This window comes from Tarenaya hassleriana, unplaced genomic scaffold (assembly GCF_000463585.1).
Source record: "Tarenaya hassleriana unplaced genomic scaffold, ASM46358v1 Cleome2, whole genome shotgun sequence".
In the NCBI taxonomy this organism is placed as follows: Eukaryota; Viridiplantae; Streptophyta; class Magnoliopsida; order Brassicales; family Cleomaceae; genus Tarenaya; species Tarenaya hassleriana.
In genome coordinates, this window is record NW_010965372.1 from 4,025,938 (window position 1) to 4,046,929 (window position 20,992).

The following is a 20,992-nucleotide window of genomic DNA, read 5'->3' on the forward strand; positions in this document are numbered from 1 at the left end:
CACCGGGTAGAGTCGGTGTAGGTTGGAGCGCTAGGACACTCCCTCTCGAGGTGGAGCACGTGCACTCACGTGCCTCATTCTCGGTGGAGCATCGTAGATGACTAGGATCGTCTTCACGAGACAAAACCGTGGGACAATCTTAGTTGCCAGGTTAGGGTCCGTGGGTAGAAGTCACTAACTCATAGGTGGTGTAGACTTTACGGGGATCCGGGGCTAGGTTGTCTAGCAGGTTCGATAGTATGACTCAGGATTAGTCTCGGGGGAAGTCGGGATAGACTTAGGAGACGGGTAGACGTCGGGTATAATCCTCGGGTTAGCTAGCAGGTATAGTCTTGGACTTTACTAGGAGGGTTAGTTAGACGGTCTAGAGAGTCATAACTAGTCGAGGTCTTAGCTAGTCTTCGGAAAACGGAAGGTGTCGGGGACACTCGTTTTGGGTAGACTAGGTTTGCGTGTTTATTTGTTTATCACGCTGAGACGTACTTATGGTACGCTCGGTAAGGACTCTATTAGAGCGGCACGTTTGATACGCCTAGGATGTGTCGGGAGGTAGAGTTAACAAATGGAAGTAGACGGGAAGCGACAGCGTGCTAGGGTTCATGTTTGGCGTTATATATTGTGTTTGCTTTGCTTCGTGTTTTCTTTTTGCAGGTTTTGCTGAAGAAGGTGGAGATTTGTGGAGTCTTGAGCAAAACCCTCGGTATTGTGTAGAAGCTCTCAAAGCCTCCAGATGAAGCAGAGGTTCTGAAAAACACGGAGGGGCATTCTGGTCTTTTCTTAATTTAGTAAATGAAACCCTAAGGGTTTCAAGGTTGTTCTCATTCGAACGGTTCTGCGTGTGTTTTCGGCCGAGAGACTCTCTCTCGTCCGGCGAGCATAGCTCGTGGTCTCCGGCGCCGTTCCGGCGGTGTCCGGTGGTTCCGGTCGGTTGTAACCCTAGCTACTAAACGCGGCTTCCTCTTCCCGAGACGTAGGCCCGAGCTTTATGCTCGGTGTTGAACTCGTAAACCTCTGTCTCCTCTTTCTTTCTGATCAAACGAGTGTAGATCGGAGAGGTTACGGTGAGGGATCGGTCGATAATCCACTACACAGGAGTTGAAAAGAAATAAAATAAAATAAAATATATCTTCCCATGGTTTACAGTTTGTGTTGGTGAGTAAAAAAAAAAAATCTTATTATACTGCATATTTCATGGTGAGTAATTTTTTTTTATGCGGTTATAGATTTTCATGCGTAGTCGATGATTTTTTTTTAAAAATGTCTGTTGCTGTTTTTATATCTGAAATTTCACTCAAATAGGAACAAACAAATTTGATACATTATGAGCGTATAATTTTATTTTTTATATATGAAATGATCGAAAGAAAAAGAAATTGTTCTCCTTTTCTACCGTGATTTTGCTGGATTTTGTAATTTTCACAAGCTATAATAAGATATATTTGAGCATTTAAATTTTCTTCGGAATTTTATACCACCATTTGGTTGGCATAAAATGGTCGTTATCTGCAAAGATTAAAAACTCTTTACCTCTTAGTTCAAATTGCATTTAATCAAATCAAACCAATATAATATGCCCATTAATTGGACCCTATATACGATTATTTAAAAGCACTGTAATGCAACTCGTCCAAAAATAATATTTCGATAAAAAAATATATATTTTTTAAGTCAATACAATACGAAGTTACGAACGATTGTTTTGTTTAATTTCAACACCAATTATAAAACTAACAAAAAAAAAAAATAAAACAAAACGAGATAAATCATGGTCCCATCAATTATAGGGGTAAGATGGTAAATTCGGGAAAAGAGACTCCCCTTGTGGGCCGGTCCATGACTCGTACGGGCTGGTTCGCGGGCCGGTGAGTTGACTCGTTTAACGACGGAGAGTGACGGTAAAGGTAATGGAGGAGGAGAGAGGCTAAAAAGGAACCATAACCCGAAGGATTTCGGAGATTTGAATATGGCCGATGAGGTGGAGGCGACGGCAGAGGATAAGAAAGATTATGAGAAAAAGTGACAAAATGAAAAAAGAAACCTACACTATTTTATTAATATTTTTTTATTTAAAAAAATCGTATATAAATATCTGAATTTTTATAAAATTTTTAAATAAATATCTGAATTTTCCAAAATTTTTATATAAACACTAAAATTTTAAAAAAATTATCAAATAAAATAATATTTGTTGACGGCTAAGTCATTAATTATCGACGGATTCCGTTATAAGTTTAACGTCATTAATGAATTTTAGTTTCATTTGGTAAATTTTTAAAAATTTGGATATTTATGTGGAAGTTTTGAAAAATTCAGGTATTTATATAAAATTTTATAGTTCATATATTTATTTAGAAATTTTGTAAAAGTTCATGTATTTATATACGATTTTAAAAAAAATATTAAATCTCGTTTATTTGAAATTTAGCCTTTATATTTTTTCGAAACTATAATTTCATCCTAAACATTTACTTTAAAAAATTAACCACTAAAGTTAAAATCGTAAATAAATTTAATTCCGTAATATAATACAATGTCCGCGATACTCGTTTTATGAATTTCAAAATCCAAACTCAAATCTGTCTCCATAAATATTCCACTTTCAAAACTCGATCTCGATTTTCTATTAAGTATCGTTTTTCTTAAGTTGAGACAATTAGACAAACGTCAATGAATACTTCGAAAAACATTTACATTTGGTAACTTACACCTCAAATCCATATGCCTTGAATTTCCATATCATCATTCTCTCATTATATATTTTTTCACTTCATCTAAACCACATTAAGCAATTTCTAACAATTCAAACGATAGATTGGCCTTGCAAACACATTATTTGCTCTTCCAACTGTTACATAAGCAATGTGCTCCTCATCCATGTCAATATCCTCCGAAACCATTCCATAAGGCATCTTCCAATCAAAGGAATGCACCATTTGAGCTAAAACAAGCCTCAAATTCAACATTGCCATCTGCATTCCAGGGCATCTTCTTCGTCCGGAGCCAAAAGGAATAAATTTGAAATCTAAGCCTTGTATATCACTATCTTCATTTTCGTATCTTTCGGGATAGAATTCTTCGGTATTATCACCCCATACATCGCGATCTCTTCCCATAGACCACATGTTAATCAGAACTGTTGATTTTCTCGGTATGTAGAATCCATCAACCCAAACATCTTCCATAGATTCGTGAGGAACCGAAAGGGGTCCAACAGGATGTAGCCTAAGACCTTCTTTTATAACCATATCCAAATATGTTAGCTTTGGTAAATCACTTTCTTGCACCATCTTATCCATCCCAATAACAGTTTCTAACTCCTCTCGTAACTTTTTCATAACACGAGGGTTCTTCAAGATCTCTGAGAAGGTCCATTCGATCGCCTTTGCTGAGGTCTCTGATGCTACTCCGACAATGTCTAGTAGTATTGCTTTGATATGAGTTCGGCTGATGATTTCTGATTTTTCGTCTTGTGGATCGATGGATTGATCTAACAAAGACAGAAGTACATCAACGAAGTCTTTGTGGTCTTTGGACCTGTGATGCTTTTGCTGTTCATGTTCTTCGATGATCTTGTCAAATATTACATCAATTGACTTGCGTTGTGTTTTCATCCTCCGAGCTAAACCCTGAACATAACACGGAGAAACATTTTTAAGACATCTATAGATTATTATTTATGATATTAGTTAGTACACGTGTACAACTTGACATATATAAGCAAAGTATTATAAGCACAAATACAATTGTCCCATGCATTAGTAAAAAAAAAACTTTATATGAGTACAATCATATTTTTAAAGATTAAACGTTGAAGTTTCTCTTTTTATAACCTTAGTTATTATATATTATAATGCTCTCTGCTGTGACCCTTGAAATTTTCAGATGAAAATAAAAATACAATACGAGGTAACATTGCATATACCAATTAAAGAAATCTGAGATTGGATATGATATTAGAAAACGGAGATGTCTATTCAAAAGATGTGTTTTTGAGTTTATTTCTTTTCCTTAAAAAACTGAAAAATCTCAACAAAAAAAAAACAAAATAATGAACTTTTCAATTTTGAAAAAAAAAATACCAAATTTTTAAATTTATCAAATAAATATTAAAATTTTTCAATTTATAAAAAAAATATTTATCTTTTTTATGATTGTCAAAATAAACAGATGAGTTGACGTGGTATAAAGAGATACAAATATATCAAATTATTGTCGTTGGTTTTTTTTATAATTGTATATAGTCATGTAGTTTTTTTGAATCATTTAAAAAATTTAGTATTTTTTTTGAAAATCGCATAAAATTTTATGTATTTTTTTGGATCGATTAAAAAGTTTAGTATTTTTTTAAAATTCATTTAAAAAGTTTAATATTTATTTGACAAAAACAAAAATTCGATGTTTTTTCTATCCAATATTTTTTTATGGATTTTTCCTTAAAAATGGGCGTTTCTAAAAGATCTAAGGAAGAAAATTATTTGGAAATCACATATTATTACCTGAAGATCTAAAGGAGCAAGTAAAGGAAAATAATCTGAAATATTGAAAGCTCCGGTCGTTGACGCAATCTCCTCCAAAAGCTCTTTAAGCTTGTCATCGGCATCATTTTTACCACGTCCGAAAATCATCCTGTAAACCAAATTTTCCAAAAGCTCGACCATTATGTTACTAACATTTACTACCTCGTCCTTTTCCGCCGCATTTTTAAGATGATTCATCACGACACCAATCTCTTCTGTTCTGATTGGTTTAAACTGCTCGATCTTAGACGGATTTAGGAGATGAACGGCATAGAGTTTCCGTACATCTCGCCAATATTTACTGTACGGAGTTAAAACCACGGCCTTGGATCCGTTGAAGAAGATCTCGCCGGCTTGGGTTTTAGGCCGGCTGGCGAAAACGAGGTCGTGGGTCTTGAGGAAGAGCTCGGCGGCGCGTGGAGAGGAGACAACGATGGTTCGGACGGTCCCAAGCTTGATGGACATGATGGGTCCGTATATCTTGGATAAGTGGGTTAGGGTTTGGTGTGGGAGTTTCCCCAACATGTGGAGATGTCCGATGGCCGGCAGGCCACGTGGACCCGGTGGAAGCTTCCCTAGGTTTCTAGAAGATCCGTGCCGTGATACTTTCGCGAAGAGGAATCCGAAGGATCCAAAGAGGACCAAGAGAATTAGGACGACGGCTAGGAGTGACATTGTTGTTTCTTTTTCTTTTCTCTGTGTTAATTTTCTGAGGTTTGGGTGAGAAGAAACCAATGGGAGATGTGCTTAAAAGAATTTTATTTCGAGGAAAAAATTAGTTTTTTATTAAATTGTTTGACCAGGAATTCGTTCATGTGATGCATGAGGAAACTGTTATTGTAGTGCATATATATTCGTACTCCTTGTCATTTTCTTCTGGTTCAAAACAGATGAATAAATAGGAGTGAATGACGATTAGATAGGAGTTGAATAAGAAAAAAGATTATTAAATATATACATCTTCTCATGGTTTTTTTGTTGAATATAATAAAATAAGGGAAATTTCAGAATTTCTATGAGAGCAATGCACCAATTGATTTAAAACTAGGGTGTCAATCTATTGGAGATATTTGTGATTAATTGTAATCTATATATATTTGGAATATTTCCTAGATCGTAGGATATTATAGTTAGGTCAATATCTCTTAATATTGTACCTATATGTATGTGTGTTCGATAACCCTAATACACAAGGAAATTAGTTCTCGTACACAATCTACACCCGAGACCCGAAATCCGATCCGACCCAACTCAAAAATTAGCGGGCTTCGGACCTAAGTTTTTCGGCCCGAAAAAAAGAGCTTCCGGATCGGATTTAAATCGGACTTTGGACTCGAGTCGAGTCGGTGCGAAAGTCCGAAATTTAAAAAGAAAAAAATAACATTTTCAAAAGGAACTAAACGAGCCGATCCCGGACTGGACTTCAGACTTAATTACATAGGTCCAAAAAATCGGGTCGGCCCGAGCCCGAACCTTAAACCCTTCAGACCGGGTGCGGGTTCGGACCGGACCGGTCCAATTGAGATCCCTAGTTAAAATCACTCTAAGTGAAATGACCAAATCACCCTTGTGAAACACCTTTCACTAAAAGTCTAAAAACCCCAATTCTCTTCCCCTATTTAATTTCCTTTTGGTTTGTTCCAAACCGGGTGAAACCGAAACCTTCCCTCTGAACCAAAGGATATCCCTAACTCGGCATCACGACAATATAGATTCCATCGACCCCATCACCTTTCAATGCTTTCACGGATTCCTTACATAAATCCAAGCGTGGAATAATTATATATATATATATACGCCATCGTTCTCTAATGATAAAATTTTTTCCACTTCATTAATCTGGCCACACCTTTAGATTTCACCCCATCGACAAAACATTGAACAAAATTCGTTGTTTTTCTGGTTTACACAATCCATCAAACATAACTATCTCAAAGTTATGAGATTAAGATTTTAACAAAATGTTTGATAATATATCATAGCAGCTTTAAGATGTTGGTGAGATCTTCATCTTTCTTTATTGAAAAAAAAACACAAACAAAGGAAAAATCACATCTTCTTATTACAAGTACGCAGTACTATCTACCGCAAAGAGGGCATCTTCGAACATGTTTAAAGCTTTATTTTCTTCGTACTTTAATATTGGCGCGTAAGAAATATGAAATTTTTAATCATTCAAGCGGTAGATTGGTCGGGCGAACACATTATTTGCTCTTCCAACTGCCAAACCTTGCTTCTCATCCATGTCAATATCCTCGGGAATCATTCCATCAGGCATCTTCCAGTCAAAGGAATGCACCAATTGAGCTAAAACTTGCCTCAAATTTAGCATTGCCATATGCATACCGAGACATTTTCTTCGTCCTGAACCAAAAGGAATAAGTCTGAAATCTAAACCTTGCATATCGATATCGTCATTTTCAAATCTCTCAGGATAGAATTCTTCGGTAGTATCTCCCCATATATCAGGATCTCTTCCCATTGACCAGACGTTAATCAGGACTCGTGATTTTTTCGGTATGTAAAATCCATCAAGCACAACATCTTCCATGGATTCGTGAGGAGCTAAAAGGGGTATAACGGGATGTAACCTAAGACCTTCTTTTATAACCATATCCAAATATGTTAGTTTTGGTAAATCACTTTCTTGGACCATCCTATCCATCCCAATATTAGTTTCTAACTCCTTTTGTAATTTCTTCATAACACGAGGGTCTTTCAAGATCTCTGAAAAGGTCCAATCGATCGCCTTTGTCGAGGTCTCTAGAGATGCTGCAACCAAGTCTAGTAGTATTGCATTGATTTCGCTACGACCGATAATTTCTGAATTTTTGTCTTGAGAGTCGATGGATTGGTCCAACAAAGACAGAAGTACATCAACGAAGTCCTTGTGGTCTTTGGACTTATGATCCTTCTGATGTTCATGTTCGTGAATGATCTTCTCAAATATTATGTCTATTGACTTACGTAGTTGTTTCGTCCTTCGAGCAAAACCCTAAACATAAAACACATAGAAACACTTTAGGACATCCAAACAGATATCTAGAGATTATTATGATATCGATCTTATTGTTTTCATAAGCTCGCCATTAGTACACGTGCAACTTGATTAGATCACTTGAAATCAAATATATAAACACGTCCGTTTAGGTAAAAATAACTTTATATAAAAAAATATAATTTTTAAAAATTTAAAACCTTCTAGTTTCTTTTTATAATCTTAGTTATTACATATTAATCATATTATATAATCTCAATGATCTGAAACTAAAAATTTCAAGATGGAAAAAAAAACTATCTTATAAAAAAAAGATGAAAAAAACTACAATACGAGGTAACAGTTCGTATACCAATTAAAGAAATCTGAGATTGGATATGATACGAGAAAACAAGAAAACTCTGTACATAATATATGTATATGTTTGAGTTGTTTTCTATCTCCTTTGAAAAAATTGCATGTATATGTATATGTATATGTATGCACTTTTTTTTACTGAGATTAAAATTCAACAAAAGAAAAGTAAAGATTTTTTTTTTTTGAAACCACATATGAGATTACCTGAAGATCTAAAGGAGCAAGTAAAGGAAAATAATCCGAGATATTGAAAGCTCCTGTAATTGACGACATGTCCTCCACAAAATCTTTAAGCTTCTGGTCGCCATCATTTTTACCACGTCCGAAAATCATCCTATACACCATATTCTCGAAAAGCTCGACCACTATTTTACTGATATTTACCACCTCACTCTTCTCCGCTGCGCTTTTAAGATGATCCATCACGACACCAATCTCTTCTGTTCTGATTAGTTTAAACTGTTCAATCTTAGACGAATTTAGGAGATGAACGGCATACAGTTTCCGTACATTCCGCCATCTTGTACCGTGCGGAGTTAAAACCACGCCCTTGTATCCATTGAAGAGGATCTCGGCGACTTGACTTTTAGGCCGGCTGGCGAAAACGTGGTCGTGGGTTTTGAGGAATAGCTCGGCGGCGCGTGGAGACGAGACAACTATGGTTGGGACAGTCCCAAGATTGATGGACATGATGGGTCCGTATTTCTTGGATAAGTGGGTTAGGGTTTGGTGTGGGAGTTTCCCCAACATGTGGAGATGTCCGATGACAGGCAAGCCACGTGGACCCGGTGGACGCTTCCCTAAGTTTCTAGAAGATCCATGCCGAGATGTTTTTGCGAAGAGGAAGCCGAGGAGGGACCCAACAAGGACCAAGAGAATTAGGAAGAGTGACATTAGGGTTCCTTTCTTCTTCTAGATTTTCAGAGGTTTGGGTGAGAAGAAACCAATGGGACCTCTATTTAAAAGAAACAGTTGTTTATTAAATTGTTTGACCAGGAATTCATTTATGTGATGCATGCATGTGAAAAATGTTATTTTTGTGCATATTCGTACTCCTTGTCATTTTCTTCTTGTTGGCAAAACATATGAATAAATAGGAGTAAATGATGATTAGATAGGAGTTGAAAAAGAAAAAAGATTATTAAATAGGGAAAATGACATAAACCCACGAATTTAATCAAATATGTAAGAGCAGTACACCAATTTTTAATTTGACAATTTTCTATACTTAATTTCAAATTTTTCCATTTACTCCACCAAATAATAAAAAAAATTTCAATTATCCATAGAAAAGGAATTGACTGTGCCAATTCAACATCCGATTGGTGATGTGGCTCGACACATCATAAAATATGCCACGTTAGGAGACACGTCACATGACATGTCAGCAAATCGGGTCGGTGAAATCGGTTAACAAATTTGAACCGATTTTTGTTTAATCGTTTTTTAAAAAAGGATTTAGGGTTCGAAACCCTAAATCAAAAATCTATCGAGATACTAAATCAGAATTTCTGAAGTAACTCTCCTCTTCTCCTCTCTGGACTCGCCTTTCCGGTGAGATGAACGAGCTCCGGCGTGGCTCTGACTCGTGTCAGTAGTGCCGATGCATCCGACTCATCTCGGTGGTTCGCTCTTGCTTTGTGGTTCATGGTTCGGCTGCTCGTGGTTCGTCGGTGACGCCGCTCTCGCTCCACCCAGATCGAATGCCTGTTTCGGAATGAGAGAGGAGAGAGTTGTTGAAACAGATGATGTCTTTGTTTGATTGAAGACGACGACGAAGAAGAAGAATGGAGAGAGGTGGAGAAGAAGTTCAAGGCCATGACCCGAACACCAGATTTCAATTTCTTCGAGAGGTTGGGAAATTTTCGAATTAATTTGGGATAATTTTGAATTTAATTTTTTTTTAAAAATATTCGACAGGATGGGATAATTTGGCATATTTTTTTGGTATTAGATGTGAATCGTAAGTTGAGACTTAGTATCTGAACTATGACAGATTTTTAATTTAGGGTTTTCAATCCCTAAATCCTTTTTTTAATTTTTTTTTAAAAAATATTAAGCAAAAATCGGTTCGAATTTGTTAACCGATTTCACTACAGATTTGCTGACATGTCACGTGACATGGTATATTTTATTATGTGTCGAGCCACATCATCAATCGGATGTTGAATTGGCACAATCAATTCTCTCGGTGTGGGTAATTGAAATTTTTTTTTATCATTTGGTGGAGTTAAATGGAAAATTTTGAAATCAAATGTGAAAAATTGTCAAATTAAAAATTGATATACTGATTTTACACATTTGGTTAAATTTGTATGGGTATATATCATTTTTCCTACTAAATATATACATCTTCTCATGGTTTTTGTTCATGAATATAATAAAATAGGAGAAATTTCAGAATTTCTACCAATGAAAGCAATGCACCAATTGAGTTCAAACCAGTCTCAGTGAAATGACCAAACAATCCCTCATTAAACATTCCTTTTAAAATCTAAAACCCCAATTCTCTTTCTCGGTTCAACTCTTTAATTTTCTTTTGGTTTGGAAGGTAAAACCGAAACCTTCTTTCTGAACCAGAGGATATTTCCAACTCGACATCACGACAATATAGATCCCATCGATCCAATCACCTTTCAATGCTTTTATGGATTCGCAAGAAAAACCATAAATCCAAGCCTTGAATATTTAGTAGATTCCATCCCATGGACAAAACATTGAACAAAACTCGTTGTTTTTCTCGTTATCTTAAAGTTATGAGCTTGGGATTTTAACAAAATATTTGATAATATATTATGATTTAAATCCATTGCAATCGCATGTGAGATATGGTATAGTTTTGAGTTTGTTGGTTTTGATATGTACAACGTAGACCGATAGATGCGTCGATTAGAAAAGCGAAGAATATATGAATGAATGTGAAGAGAAAATGAAGGGGTAGACCTATGCTTATTTGGGAACGTGTCATTAGGACTGATTTAGAATTGTTGCAAATTCCGAAAAAGATAACGCAAAACCGAATTGAGTGGAAACGAATAATTCATTCGATCGATCCCAAATAAACTTGAGATTAAGACGATATTGATGATAATTGATGTTTTGATAATATATCCTTAGCAACTTTAAGATGTTGGTGAGATCTTCATCTTTTTTGTTGAAAAATTACATTTTCTTAGGACTATTATCGTAAAGAGATATCAACAAACTTTTTTAAGGTTTTATTGTCTTCATACTTTAACATTGATGTGTAGGAAATATGCAATTTCTAATAATTCAAGCGATATATTGGTCGGACGAGCACATTATTTGCTCTTCTAACCGCCAAACCTTGCTTCTCATCCATGTCAATCTCATCGGGAATCATTCCATCAGGCATCTTCCAGTCAAAGGAATGCACCGGTTGAGCTATAACAAGCCTCAAATTTAGTATTCCGATGTGCATACCGGGACATCTTCTTCGTCCTGAACCAAAAGGAATAAGTTTGAAATCTAAATCTTGGATATCAATATTGTTATTTTTAAAGCTCTTGGGATAGAATTCTTTGATATTATCACCCATACTTTATGATCTCTTCCCATGAACCAGACGTTTACCAGGATTCTCGAATTTCCTGGTATATAGAATCCATCAACCCCAACATCTTCCATGGATTTGTGAGAAACCAAAAAGGGTCCAACGAGATGTAATCTAAATCCTTCCTTTATAACCATATCCAAATACGTTAGCTTTGGTAAATCGTTCTCTTGGACCAGCCTATCCATCTCGATAATAGTTTCTAACTCCTCTTGTAATTTCTTGATGACACGAGGGTTTTTCAAAATCTCTGAGAAGGTCTATTCGATCGCCTTTGCGGATGTCTCTAGCGATGATGTAACCATGTCTAGTAGTATTACAATGACATGATTCTTGTTGATTATTTCTGAATTTTCGTCATGTGGGTTGATGGATTGATTCAACAAAGACAGAAGTACATCAACGAAATCCTTGTGTTCTTTGGGCTTCTGATCTTTGTTTTTCCTGTTCATGTTCTTCAATTATTTTCTCAAATATTGTGTCCATTGACTTACGGATAAAAACAAACAAATTAAAGGAAAATTTTATCCTTTTTTTAAAAAAAATTACATCTTCTTATAACTAATATGCAATACTATCTGTCGGAAAGAAACATCATCGTAAAACACTATTTTTTTCATACTTTTAACATTGACACATTAAACAATATTATTCAATTTTTAATCATTGAAACGATAGATTGGTATGGCAAACACATTATTTGCTCTTCCAACTGTAAGTCCGAACTTCTCATCCATGTCAATATCCTCGAGAGCCATTCCATGAGGCATCTTCCAATAAAAGGAATGCACCAATTGAGCTAAGACGAGCCTCACATTCAATATTCCCATGTGCATCCCCGGACATCTTCTTCGTCCTGAACCAAAAGGAATAAGCTTGAAATCCAAGCCTTGGATATCGATATCTTCGTTTTCGAACCTCTCGGGATAGAATTCTTCAACATTATCTCCCCATACATCACGATCTCTTCCTATAGACCAGACGTTAATCAAGATTCTCGAATTTCTCGGTATATAAAATCCATCAACCACAACATCTTCCATGGATTCGTGGGGAACCAAAAAGGGTCCAACGGGATGTAACCTTAGACCTTCTTTTATAACCATATCCAAATATGTGAGCTTTGATAAATCACTTTCTTGGACCATCCTATCCTTGCCAATGATAGTTTCTAACTCATCTTGTAGTTTTTTCATGACACGAGGGTTCTTCAAGATCTCTGAAAAGATCCATTCGATCGCCTTTACGGATGTCTCCAACGATGCTCCAACCATATCTAGTAGTATTACAATGACATGATTTCTGTCGATTATTTCTGAATTTTTGTCTTGAGGGTCGATAGATTGATTCAGCAAAGACAGAAGTACATCCACGAAATCCTTGTCGTCTTTGGACTTGTAATCTTTCTGATGTTCATGTTCTTCGATGATCTTGTCAAGTATTATGTCCATTGACTTACGTAGTTGTTTCATCCTTCGAAATAAACCCTAAATATAGTACACACAAAAAAACACTTTGAGGTTTCCAAATATCTTGAGATTATTTGAAAACTGAAAACTCCATACAAAATATGTATTTGATTTCATTTCATTTTCCTTAAAAATAAGAGCGAGTAATCATCTAATTTGGATAATTAACTTATATATATTAAAGTTTTGTTTGATGAAAAAGATATATTTTTCCATTTTTAGACATACAAGGAGCCGTTTGGTAGGCGAAATCCAATTTAAAACAAAAAAGTTAGCGAATATGTAAAAGAGGGGCCTTAGAGAATGTTTTAGAGAAAATTATTCTCTGAAATATTAAATTAAAAAACTATCCCTAATGACAAAAGAAAAGAAGAAAATTATTTGGAAACAAGATGAAATTACCTGAAGATCCAAAGGGGCAAGTAAAGGTAAATAATCGGAAATATTGAAAGCTCCTGCCAATGACACCATCTCCTCCACCAGTTCCTTAAGCTTCACGTCATCATCATTTTTACTGCGTCCGAGAATCATCCTATACACCAAATTCTCGAAAAGCTCCAACAGTATTTTACTAACATTTACTACCTCGTTCTTCTCCGCCGCAGTTTTCACGCGATCAATCACCCGACCAATCTCTTCTGTTCTGATTGGTTTAAACTGTATGATCTTAGACGTGTTAAGGAGATGAACGACGTACAGCTTCCGTACATTTCGCCAGTGTGTGCCGTACGGGGTTAGGGTCACGGCCTTGGATCCATTGAAGAAGATCCCGGCAGCTTGAGTTTTAGGCCGGCTGGCGAAAACGTGGTCGTAGGTCTTGAGGAAGAGCTCGGCGGCACGTGGAGATGAGACAACGATGGTTCGGACGGTCCCGAGCTTGATGGACATAATGGGTCCGTATATCTTGGACAAGTGGGTTAGGGTTTGGTGTGGGAGTTTCCCCAACATGTGGAGATGTCCGACGACCGGCATGCCACGTGGACCCGGTGGAAGTTCCCCTAAGTTTCTAGAAGACTCACGCCGTGATACCTTTACAAATAGGAAACCTAAGGATCCAACAAGGACCAAGAGGATTGGGGCGAGGGCTAAGAGATACATTGTGGTTTATTTAGCCCCTTTTTTTTTTTAAAGTTTCTAAGATTTCGTATAGGGAGGAGTTTAAATACACGACGTCGGGAGACACTGCATGCATGTTTTGGTGTTATGAGAAAAAAAGACAAGTCAGCAAACTGCACCGAAAAAACAAGAGGAATAGTTGAAGACCATAAACGCGTGTACTCGATCTCTTAGAAAAACGTTTTTCACCCAATTTTTTTTCTTTTTTTTGTCAGCAATTATTTCATTATTTCCATTTTTAAACCTTTTTTGAAATTGTTTTGTTTATTTTTACCGAAATTTGTGAGAGTTAAATTGATAATCTCTCCAATCTCTCTGCGTTACTTTTTCCTATTTGGATATTCCATTTAAAAATCATGTCTCTTTTTTTTTTTTCTGTGTTTCAATTGTGTTCATTTTAATATCCATAATTTTACAAGGTGGGTAGGATGACGTATTCAGTTAAACTCTTTGATCTTTCCCTTTTTTTTTTTTTTTTTGAAAAATCTGTGAAGTTTATCTGAAAGAAGCGTCACATGCATGCAGCAATCACATGGGCAAAACTCTTGGCCTGGACCCAAAACAAATACGGCCTTAAAATCCATTCACGTACGTGTAGCATTCACATTTGAATTGACATATATGACTTTAGACAAAAGGATCATGCATGCGTGTAAAACGAGTCGAACTGTAGACTCCTTCCCGATCCGTTCCATATTTTTTTGAATCGGAATCAAAATAATTGAACTCGGAAAAACAACAGACTGAACAAACTAGTTCGACGAATCCACGAGATGACTCGCGAAATAGAAAAATATTTTTATATATTTTATATAAAAATTATATATTTAGTTTGTTTTGTTTAAATTTTTTTATGATATTTATAATTTTTTTAATATTTATAATATTAAAGTTTTTTAAAAATATTTTGTTGGTGAACTAACGCAATATATATGAGTTAGGCTGATCAATTTTTGACTCGCAAAAAAATTGGATCACACTGAATTGGACTAAAATATTACTAGATCGGAACAAGACAAGGGGGTTGGACTGAGTCAACCCGCTTTACACCCCTAGGATCATGTCTCCTTTGATGATTTTACCATATAGTTTTGATATTGATTTATCTTTGTATAGATATATAGACCACTATTGGAAAATATGTAAAATTTTAGTTTAGATATTAGTGTGTTTTATATTTAAATTGGATTTATATGATCTTATCATTAGGATAGAAATTAATAGTTATAAAAACTTGTTGTATATTTAAATTCATCCGAACATCAATAATACAACAAACGTTTTATTCTGAAATAATATATCAAATCATAGATTTTTTTCGATTGAAATATACGTTTTTTCATATGATATTGTCATCCATTAGGATTTATCTCATAAATTCACAATGAGAAAATGTCAGTTAGTTTTTCGGCTTCATTTTACCACTCATAACGTGTCCATATTATCGTGCTGTCGGAAATAATTTTTCTGGGTGGTACATATGATAACACATTATAGTCTCCGCCCGTTGACCACACATTAAACCATATTTTAAGGACATTAATACTTTTATTTCATATTTAAATTAAAACCGGTGAAATGACATATATGACCCAAAAAAAACGAGGAAAACACGCTCTCTTTTTTCTGTTGATTTTATCCAATATTTGGAAATCCATTAAAAAATTATCTGAGTAAAAAAAATTTTCCAAGAAAAAAAATTATGCTTTATACAATTCTTCGTTCGAAATATCAATTTTTTTAATTATACATCGTTCATTAGAAAATGTATATAAATCATATGCCACATTTGAAATCAGAAAAGAATAACTATTAAACTATATATATATATATAAGAGTAAAGGAAAAAAATCATAAAGTTTACATAATGAAATACTAGATATATATAGAGTACTAAAGCATCATATATATATATATATAAAACATGTAAATTGTTCAAATGTTTCATCCGATTCGACGTCATGAATCTTTCTCGCACTCAGATTTCTAGCAACTAAGGCGATATATGGGTCTTGCAAACACATCATTGGCTCTTTCAACCGCCAAACCGAACTTCTCGTCCATGTCTATCTCCTCGTGGCCATCCCGCTCGGCAGCTTCCAGTCGAAGCAGTGCACCAGATGCGCCAGAAAAAGCCGCACACTCAGCAACCCCATCTGCATTCCGAGGCATATCCTTCTCCCCGACCCGAACGGAATCAGCCTGAAATCTTGGCCCTGGATCTCGGCCTTGATGTTTTCGAATCTCTCGGGACAGAACTCTTCAGTGTTGTCGGACCACACGCTAGGATCTCTCCCCATCGCCCAGACGTTGATCAGAACCCGCGATTTCTTTCGCACGTAGAATCCCTCGACCACGATATCTTCCATGGATTCGTGAGGAATCAGTAACGGCGCCACGGGATGTAACCTCAAACCTTCTTTGATAACCATATCCAAATACGCGAGCCTCGGTAAATCGCTCTCTTGAACCATCCTGTTCATCCCGACCACGGATTCTAACTCGTCTTTCAGTTTCGTCATTACACGAGAGGATTCTTTAAGATCTCAGAGAAGATCCAATCTATGGCTACCGCTGACGTGTCTTGTGCTCCGACCATCATGTCGATTAGTATGGCTTTGACATGAGTTCTGCCGAGTACTTCCGAGTTTTGGTCTTGTGGGTTTATGGGTTGATTTAACTTGGATCGGAGTATGTCCACGAAGTCGTAGTCTTTCAAGTTGCGATCTCTGTCTTCTTGTCCATGCTTTTCGATTATCCTCTCGAGTATTTTGTCCATTGACTCGCTCAATTGTCTCATTCTTTGAGCTAAACCCTAAAATTGGTTCACGAGCCAAAAAAAAAAACTTCATCACATTGTGTGTGTTACAAGTAACAATTAAGTGGCCCATTTTATATAGTTAATTAGTGATGTAAAACGGGCTCGCTCGTTTGGCTCGGCCCAGATCGGTTCGAGTCAGTTTGTTTTCGATCCACCTCATTCGATCCGTTTTTTTAGGAGTCAGAAAAACTCTAACTCACCTCATATACACACACATTAGTGATGTCAAAACGAGTTCGGCTCGCGAGTTGGCTCGCAAGTCATCCCATATTTTTTTTTATCTTGGCTTATAAAATTTGAGTAAAAAAACGGGTCGAAACAGTCAGCTCACCACGAGTTAAACTCATCGTGAGCCCATTCGGCGAATTTACGAACCGGTTAGCGAGCCAAAAAAATATTTATATTTTTTAATAAATTTTAATAATTTAAAAGAAAATCAATTTTAAATATTTTTATTATTTTTAAATATATTTTAATTTATTCTTTATTATATTAAATATTTTTTATTTTATTTTTATTTGGCTCATGAGGATGATCGATTTGGACCGAATGAATTTTTTGGTCCGAATAAAAACGAGCTTAACGAGTTGGATTGAAAATAAGGTAGTTCAAAACGAACTGGTCCGATCTTGTATGAGACTACCCGTTTTACATCAATAACACGCCCAATATATTTTGTGTAGATACAAATGTATTACAAAACTATAGTATAAAAATCAAAATATTAACATAAAAATTAAATCTCTCCTTTTAAATTAATTGATTTGATATCTAAATTATAAAAATTTGTTATACACTAAATTGATATAGGCTTAATAAGATTAGATATTTAAACAGAGTGTTTTAAATTTTTGTTCATTATAATTGCAAAAACACCAATGCAAGTTTTTTCGGAACTCGAATATAAATGCATATATACAAAATGAACATATCCGGGAATTAAGTAAATTACAATTTTTCTAACGTGAGCGTCAGTCGGTTGCTAAACCGGTTACTAAACCGGAGGTTCAATTCTCAATTTTATAACGGTTAAAAAACAGCTGTATTATGTAACTAGGGGTAAAAAAAGTGAACGAACCTGAAGATCGAGCGAAGCAAGTAAAGGCAAATAATCCGATACATTGAAAGCTCCTCCCAACTTCACCATCTCCCCCAAAATTTCTTTGACCCTCATATCATCATCAGCATGGTCATCATGATCATCATCATTGTTGTCACCGCTTCCCAAGATCGTCCTATACAGCAACTTCTCGAAAACCTCGGCCACTATTTCACTAACATTCACGACCTCTTCCTTTTGCCCCGCCCCTCTCAAGCGATCCACCATCAAACCAATCATTTTAGTCCTGGTGGGCTTAAACTGTTCCATCTTAGAGGTGCTCAGGAGATGAACGGCACAGAGTTTCCGAACATTTCGCCAGTACGTGCCGTACGGAGTCAAAGCCACGGCCTTGGATCCATAGGAGACGATCTCGGCGGCTTGAGTTTTAGGCCGGCTAGCGAAAACATGGTCGTGGGTCTTGAGGAAGAGCTCGGCGGCGCGTGGAGACGAGACAACGACGGCTCGGACACTCCCGAGCTTGATGGACATGATGGGTCCGTACTTCTTGGACAAGTGGGTTAGGGTTTGGTGCGGGAGTTTCCCTAACATGTGGAGATGTCCGATGACCGGCAGTCCAAGTGGACCCTGTAAACTTTTGTGATATGAGAGTTTATAATCGTTTAAATGGAAGAGAAGTGTAAAACCTATCTCGGTGAGTATAGTACCGAGAAAGAAGAAGAAGACAATGAGAATGGAAAAATTACTCTCTTGATTCATTTACAAAATATTGTACAAAATATATAGAAGGTCTAGAAATAAAGAAAAGGAAAATATCTAATTACAAATAAAGGAAATCTCCATAATACAAATAAAGGAAATAAATAAACGTTGGCATGAAATTACGTCCACCAAATCAGCTTGTGTATCACCACAAATTAGGCCATCCATCATGTCGTCATACACTTCAACATTCCCCCTCAAGATGATTTGTAGAGAATCGAAAAATCAATCTTGAAAGCGGGAATTACTTGAACCTTTTTTTTTTGTGCTTTTCCAATTCCGCCATTGTTTGACAACAATGAACATTGTTCTTTGAGCATCCTTCTTGTCATAGCATCCATGGTTTTTCTTGATAAATTGTTCCAGTATTTTCCAAAGTGGTTCCTTTGTGTTTGAATCCTGCAAACCAATAAAATTAACGTAAGTTTTATATTCGAATGAATACAAAGACTTACCTTTGATTCTACACCAAATGGTTTTCACTTCCCCATCATTTGAAGCGTCTTTGTACACTTCTTTGGGTAAAAACTTTGTTGTGTTCTCTCTTATCATCTCACGAGTGTTAGGAGCATCGGTTAATAAGAGAAAAGTAAGAGTTTCTCTCTTATTTGAATGATCATAATCCTTTCGATCCTGCCACACTTTAAAGAAACGGTTAGACTTTTTTTTAATAAAAGCAATACAGCATTCTTTGTGACTAAATATATCGTTACCCTTGTCAAAATCATTTTGTAAATCAAATAACAGTAGGAATAATGATCTAGTATGGAAAAATGCAAGTCTTAGTCCTAATTTCACAGTATATGGCAATGGTTCGTCATAGTCATCATACGCATCACTTAAACTTTTATATTTGTTAATATTATATTCATCCGCATTCTTAGAATTAATCTAAATATTTATATTCAACATCCAATCTATTTATAAATGAATATAAATCAAATAAAAAGGAATAGGGAGTAGAAATACCAAGCCTAGAATTTTCATAACTCATAGGCAACATTGAATTGTGTGTAAATATTTTTGGAATAATAATCTCTATCTTGTATGGACTAATCTCCGGAGCTTCTTTCATGAAGATATCAACCTCATTAATTTTGAAAACATTCAGAATCTGAAAGATATCAATAGGTACCGAAAACTCAAATTGAATGGGATAAGAGAAGAAAGGACAAACTCGGTTCTTTGTCTCCGTTTGTTTTTTTTTTGTGCTTTTCCAATTCCGCCATTGTTTGACAACAATGAACATTGTTCTTTGAGCATCCTTCTTGTCATAGCATCCATGGTTTTTCTTGATAAATTGTTCCAGTATTTTCCAAAGTGGTTCCTTTGTGTTTGAATCCTGCAAACCAATAAAATTAACGTAAGTTTTATATTCGAATGAGTACAAAGACTTACCTTTGATTCCACAGCAAATGGTTTTCACTTCCCCATCATTTGAAGCGTCTTTGTACACTTCTTTGGGTAAAAACTTTGTTGTGTTCTCTCTTATCATCTCACGAGTGTTAGGAACATCGGTTAATAAGAGAAAAGTAAGAGTTTCTCTCTTATTTGAATGATCATAATCCTTTCGATCCTGCCACACTTTAAAGAAACGGTTAGACTTTTTTTTAATAAAAGCAATACAGCATTCTTTGTGACTAAATATATCGTTACCCTTGTCAAAATCATTTTGTAAATCAAATAACAGTAGGAATAATGATCTAGTATGGAAAAATGCAAGTTTCTTTATTTCTAGACCTTCTATATATTTTGTACAATATTTTGTAAATGAATCAAGAGAGTAATTTTTCCATTCTCATTGTCTTCTTCTTCTTTCTCGGTACTATACTCACCGAGATAGGTTTTACACTTCTCTTCCATTTAAACGATTATAAACTCTCATATCACAAAAGTTTACATGGTATCAGAGCCTCAAGAGCCATGGTAACCTATTTTTTATTTGCTTCCGCTACTTAACATATATTATGTATATCCCATTTGGTCACATATAGATCTAAAGAGGAGAGTATTGTAATGGCTCATTATTTGTCTCAAGAAGACTTCAATACAATCGTCACTTTCGAGTATATTCGAAAATTCTGAATCATCGATGATACATGGCCTCAAACAACCAAAGAAGAAAGGGACCATGCCCACGATCAAGTGATGGATGAACTCGAGAAGATTCATCCGGATTTGAATCTACAAAAGAGGTTATTATTCAATTTTCTTGGATTTCTTCCGGGTGAGTACAATAATCTCATCCTTCAAATTTTATCATCAACTTCTTTACCATCCGTTCAAGAAGCACGCATGATGTGGCATAAAGAGCATTA

General features: G+C 35.7%; 4 protein-coding genes across 4 annotated transcripts; all 4 read right to left on the minus strand.

Moving 5' to 3' along the window:
- Positions 1-2,644: 2,644 nt before the first annotated feature.
- Positions 2,645-5,223, minus strand: LOC104812133 (cytochrome P450 CYP736A12-like). The gene is made up of 2 exons (XM_010539135.1): positions 4,497-5,223; positions 2,645-3,626 (listed from the first exon to the last, which is right to left on the minus strand). Exons 1-2 carry the CDS (start codon positions 5,190-5,192, stop codon positions 2,793-2,795), a joined length of 1,530 nt encoding a protein of 509 aa, XP_010537437.1. The 5' UTR covers positions 5,193-5,223; the 3' UTR covers positions 2,645-2,792.
- A 1,272-nt stretch (positions 5,224-6,495) lies between these two features.
- LOC104812134 (cytochrome P450 CYP736A12-like) lies at positions 6,496-8,785 on the minus strand. The gene is made up of 2 exons (XM_010539137.1): positions 8,077-8,785; positions 6,496-7,512 (listed from the first exon to the last, which is right to left on the minus strand). Exons 1-2 carry the CDS (start codon positions 8,764-8,766, stop codon positions 6,685-6,687), a joined length of 1,518 nt encoding a protein of 505 aa, XP_010537439.1. The 5' UTR covers positions 8,767-8,785; the 3' UTR covers positions 6,496-6,684.
- A 3,218-nt stretch (positions 8,786-12,003) lies between these two features.
- LOC104812135 (cytochrome P450 CYP736A12-like) lies at positions 12,004-14,032 on the minus strand. The gene is made up of 2 exons (XM_010539138.1): positions 13,318-14,032; positions 12,004-12,933 (listed from the first exon to the last, which is right to left on the minus strand). The coding sequence occupies exons 1-2, from the start codon at positions 14,011-14,013 to the stop codon at positions 12,106-12,108; spliced, it is 1,524 nt and encodes a 507-aa protein (XP_010537440.1). The 5' UTR covers positions 14,014-14,032; the 3' UTR covers positions 12,004-12,105.
- A 2,520-nt stretch (positions 14,033-16,552) lies between these two features.
- On the minus strand, positions 16,553-18,443 carry LOC104813289 (cytochrome P450 CYP736A12-like). Its single transcript, XM_010540857.1, has 2 exons — positions 17,931-18,443; positions 16,553-16,846 (listed from the first exon to the last, which is right to left on the minus strand). The coding sequence occupies exons 1-2, from the start codon at positions 18,441-18,443 to the stop codon at positions 16,553-16,555; spliced, it is 807 nt and encodes a 268-aa protein (XP_010539159.1).
- Positions 18,444-20,992: the final 2,549 nt, after the last annotated feature.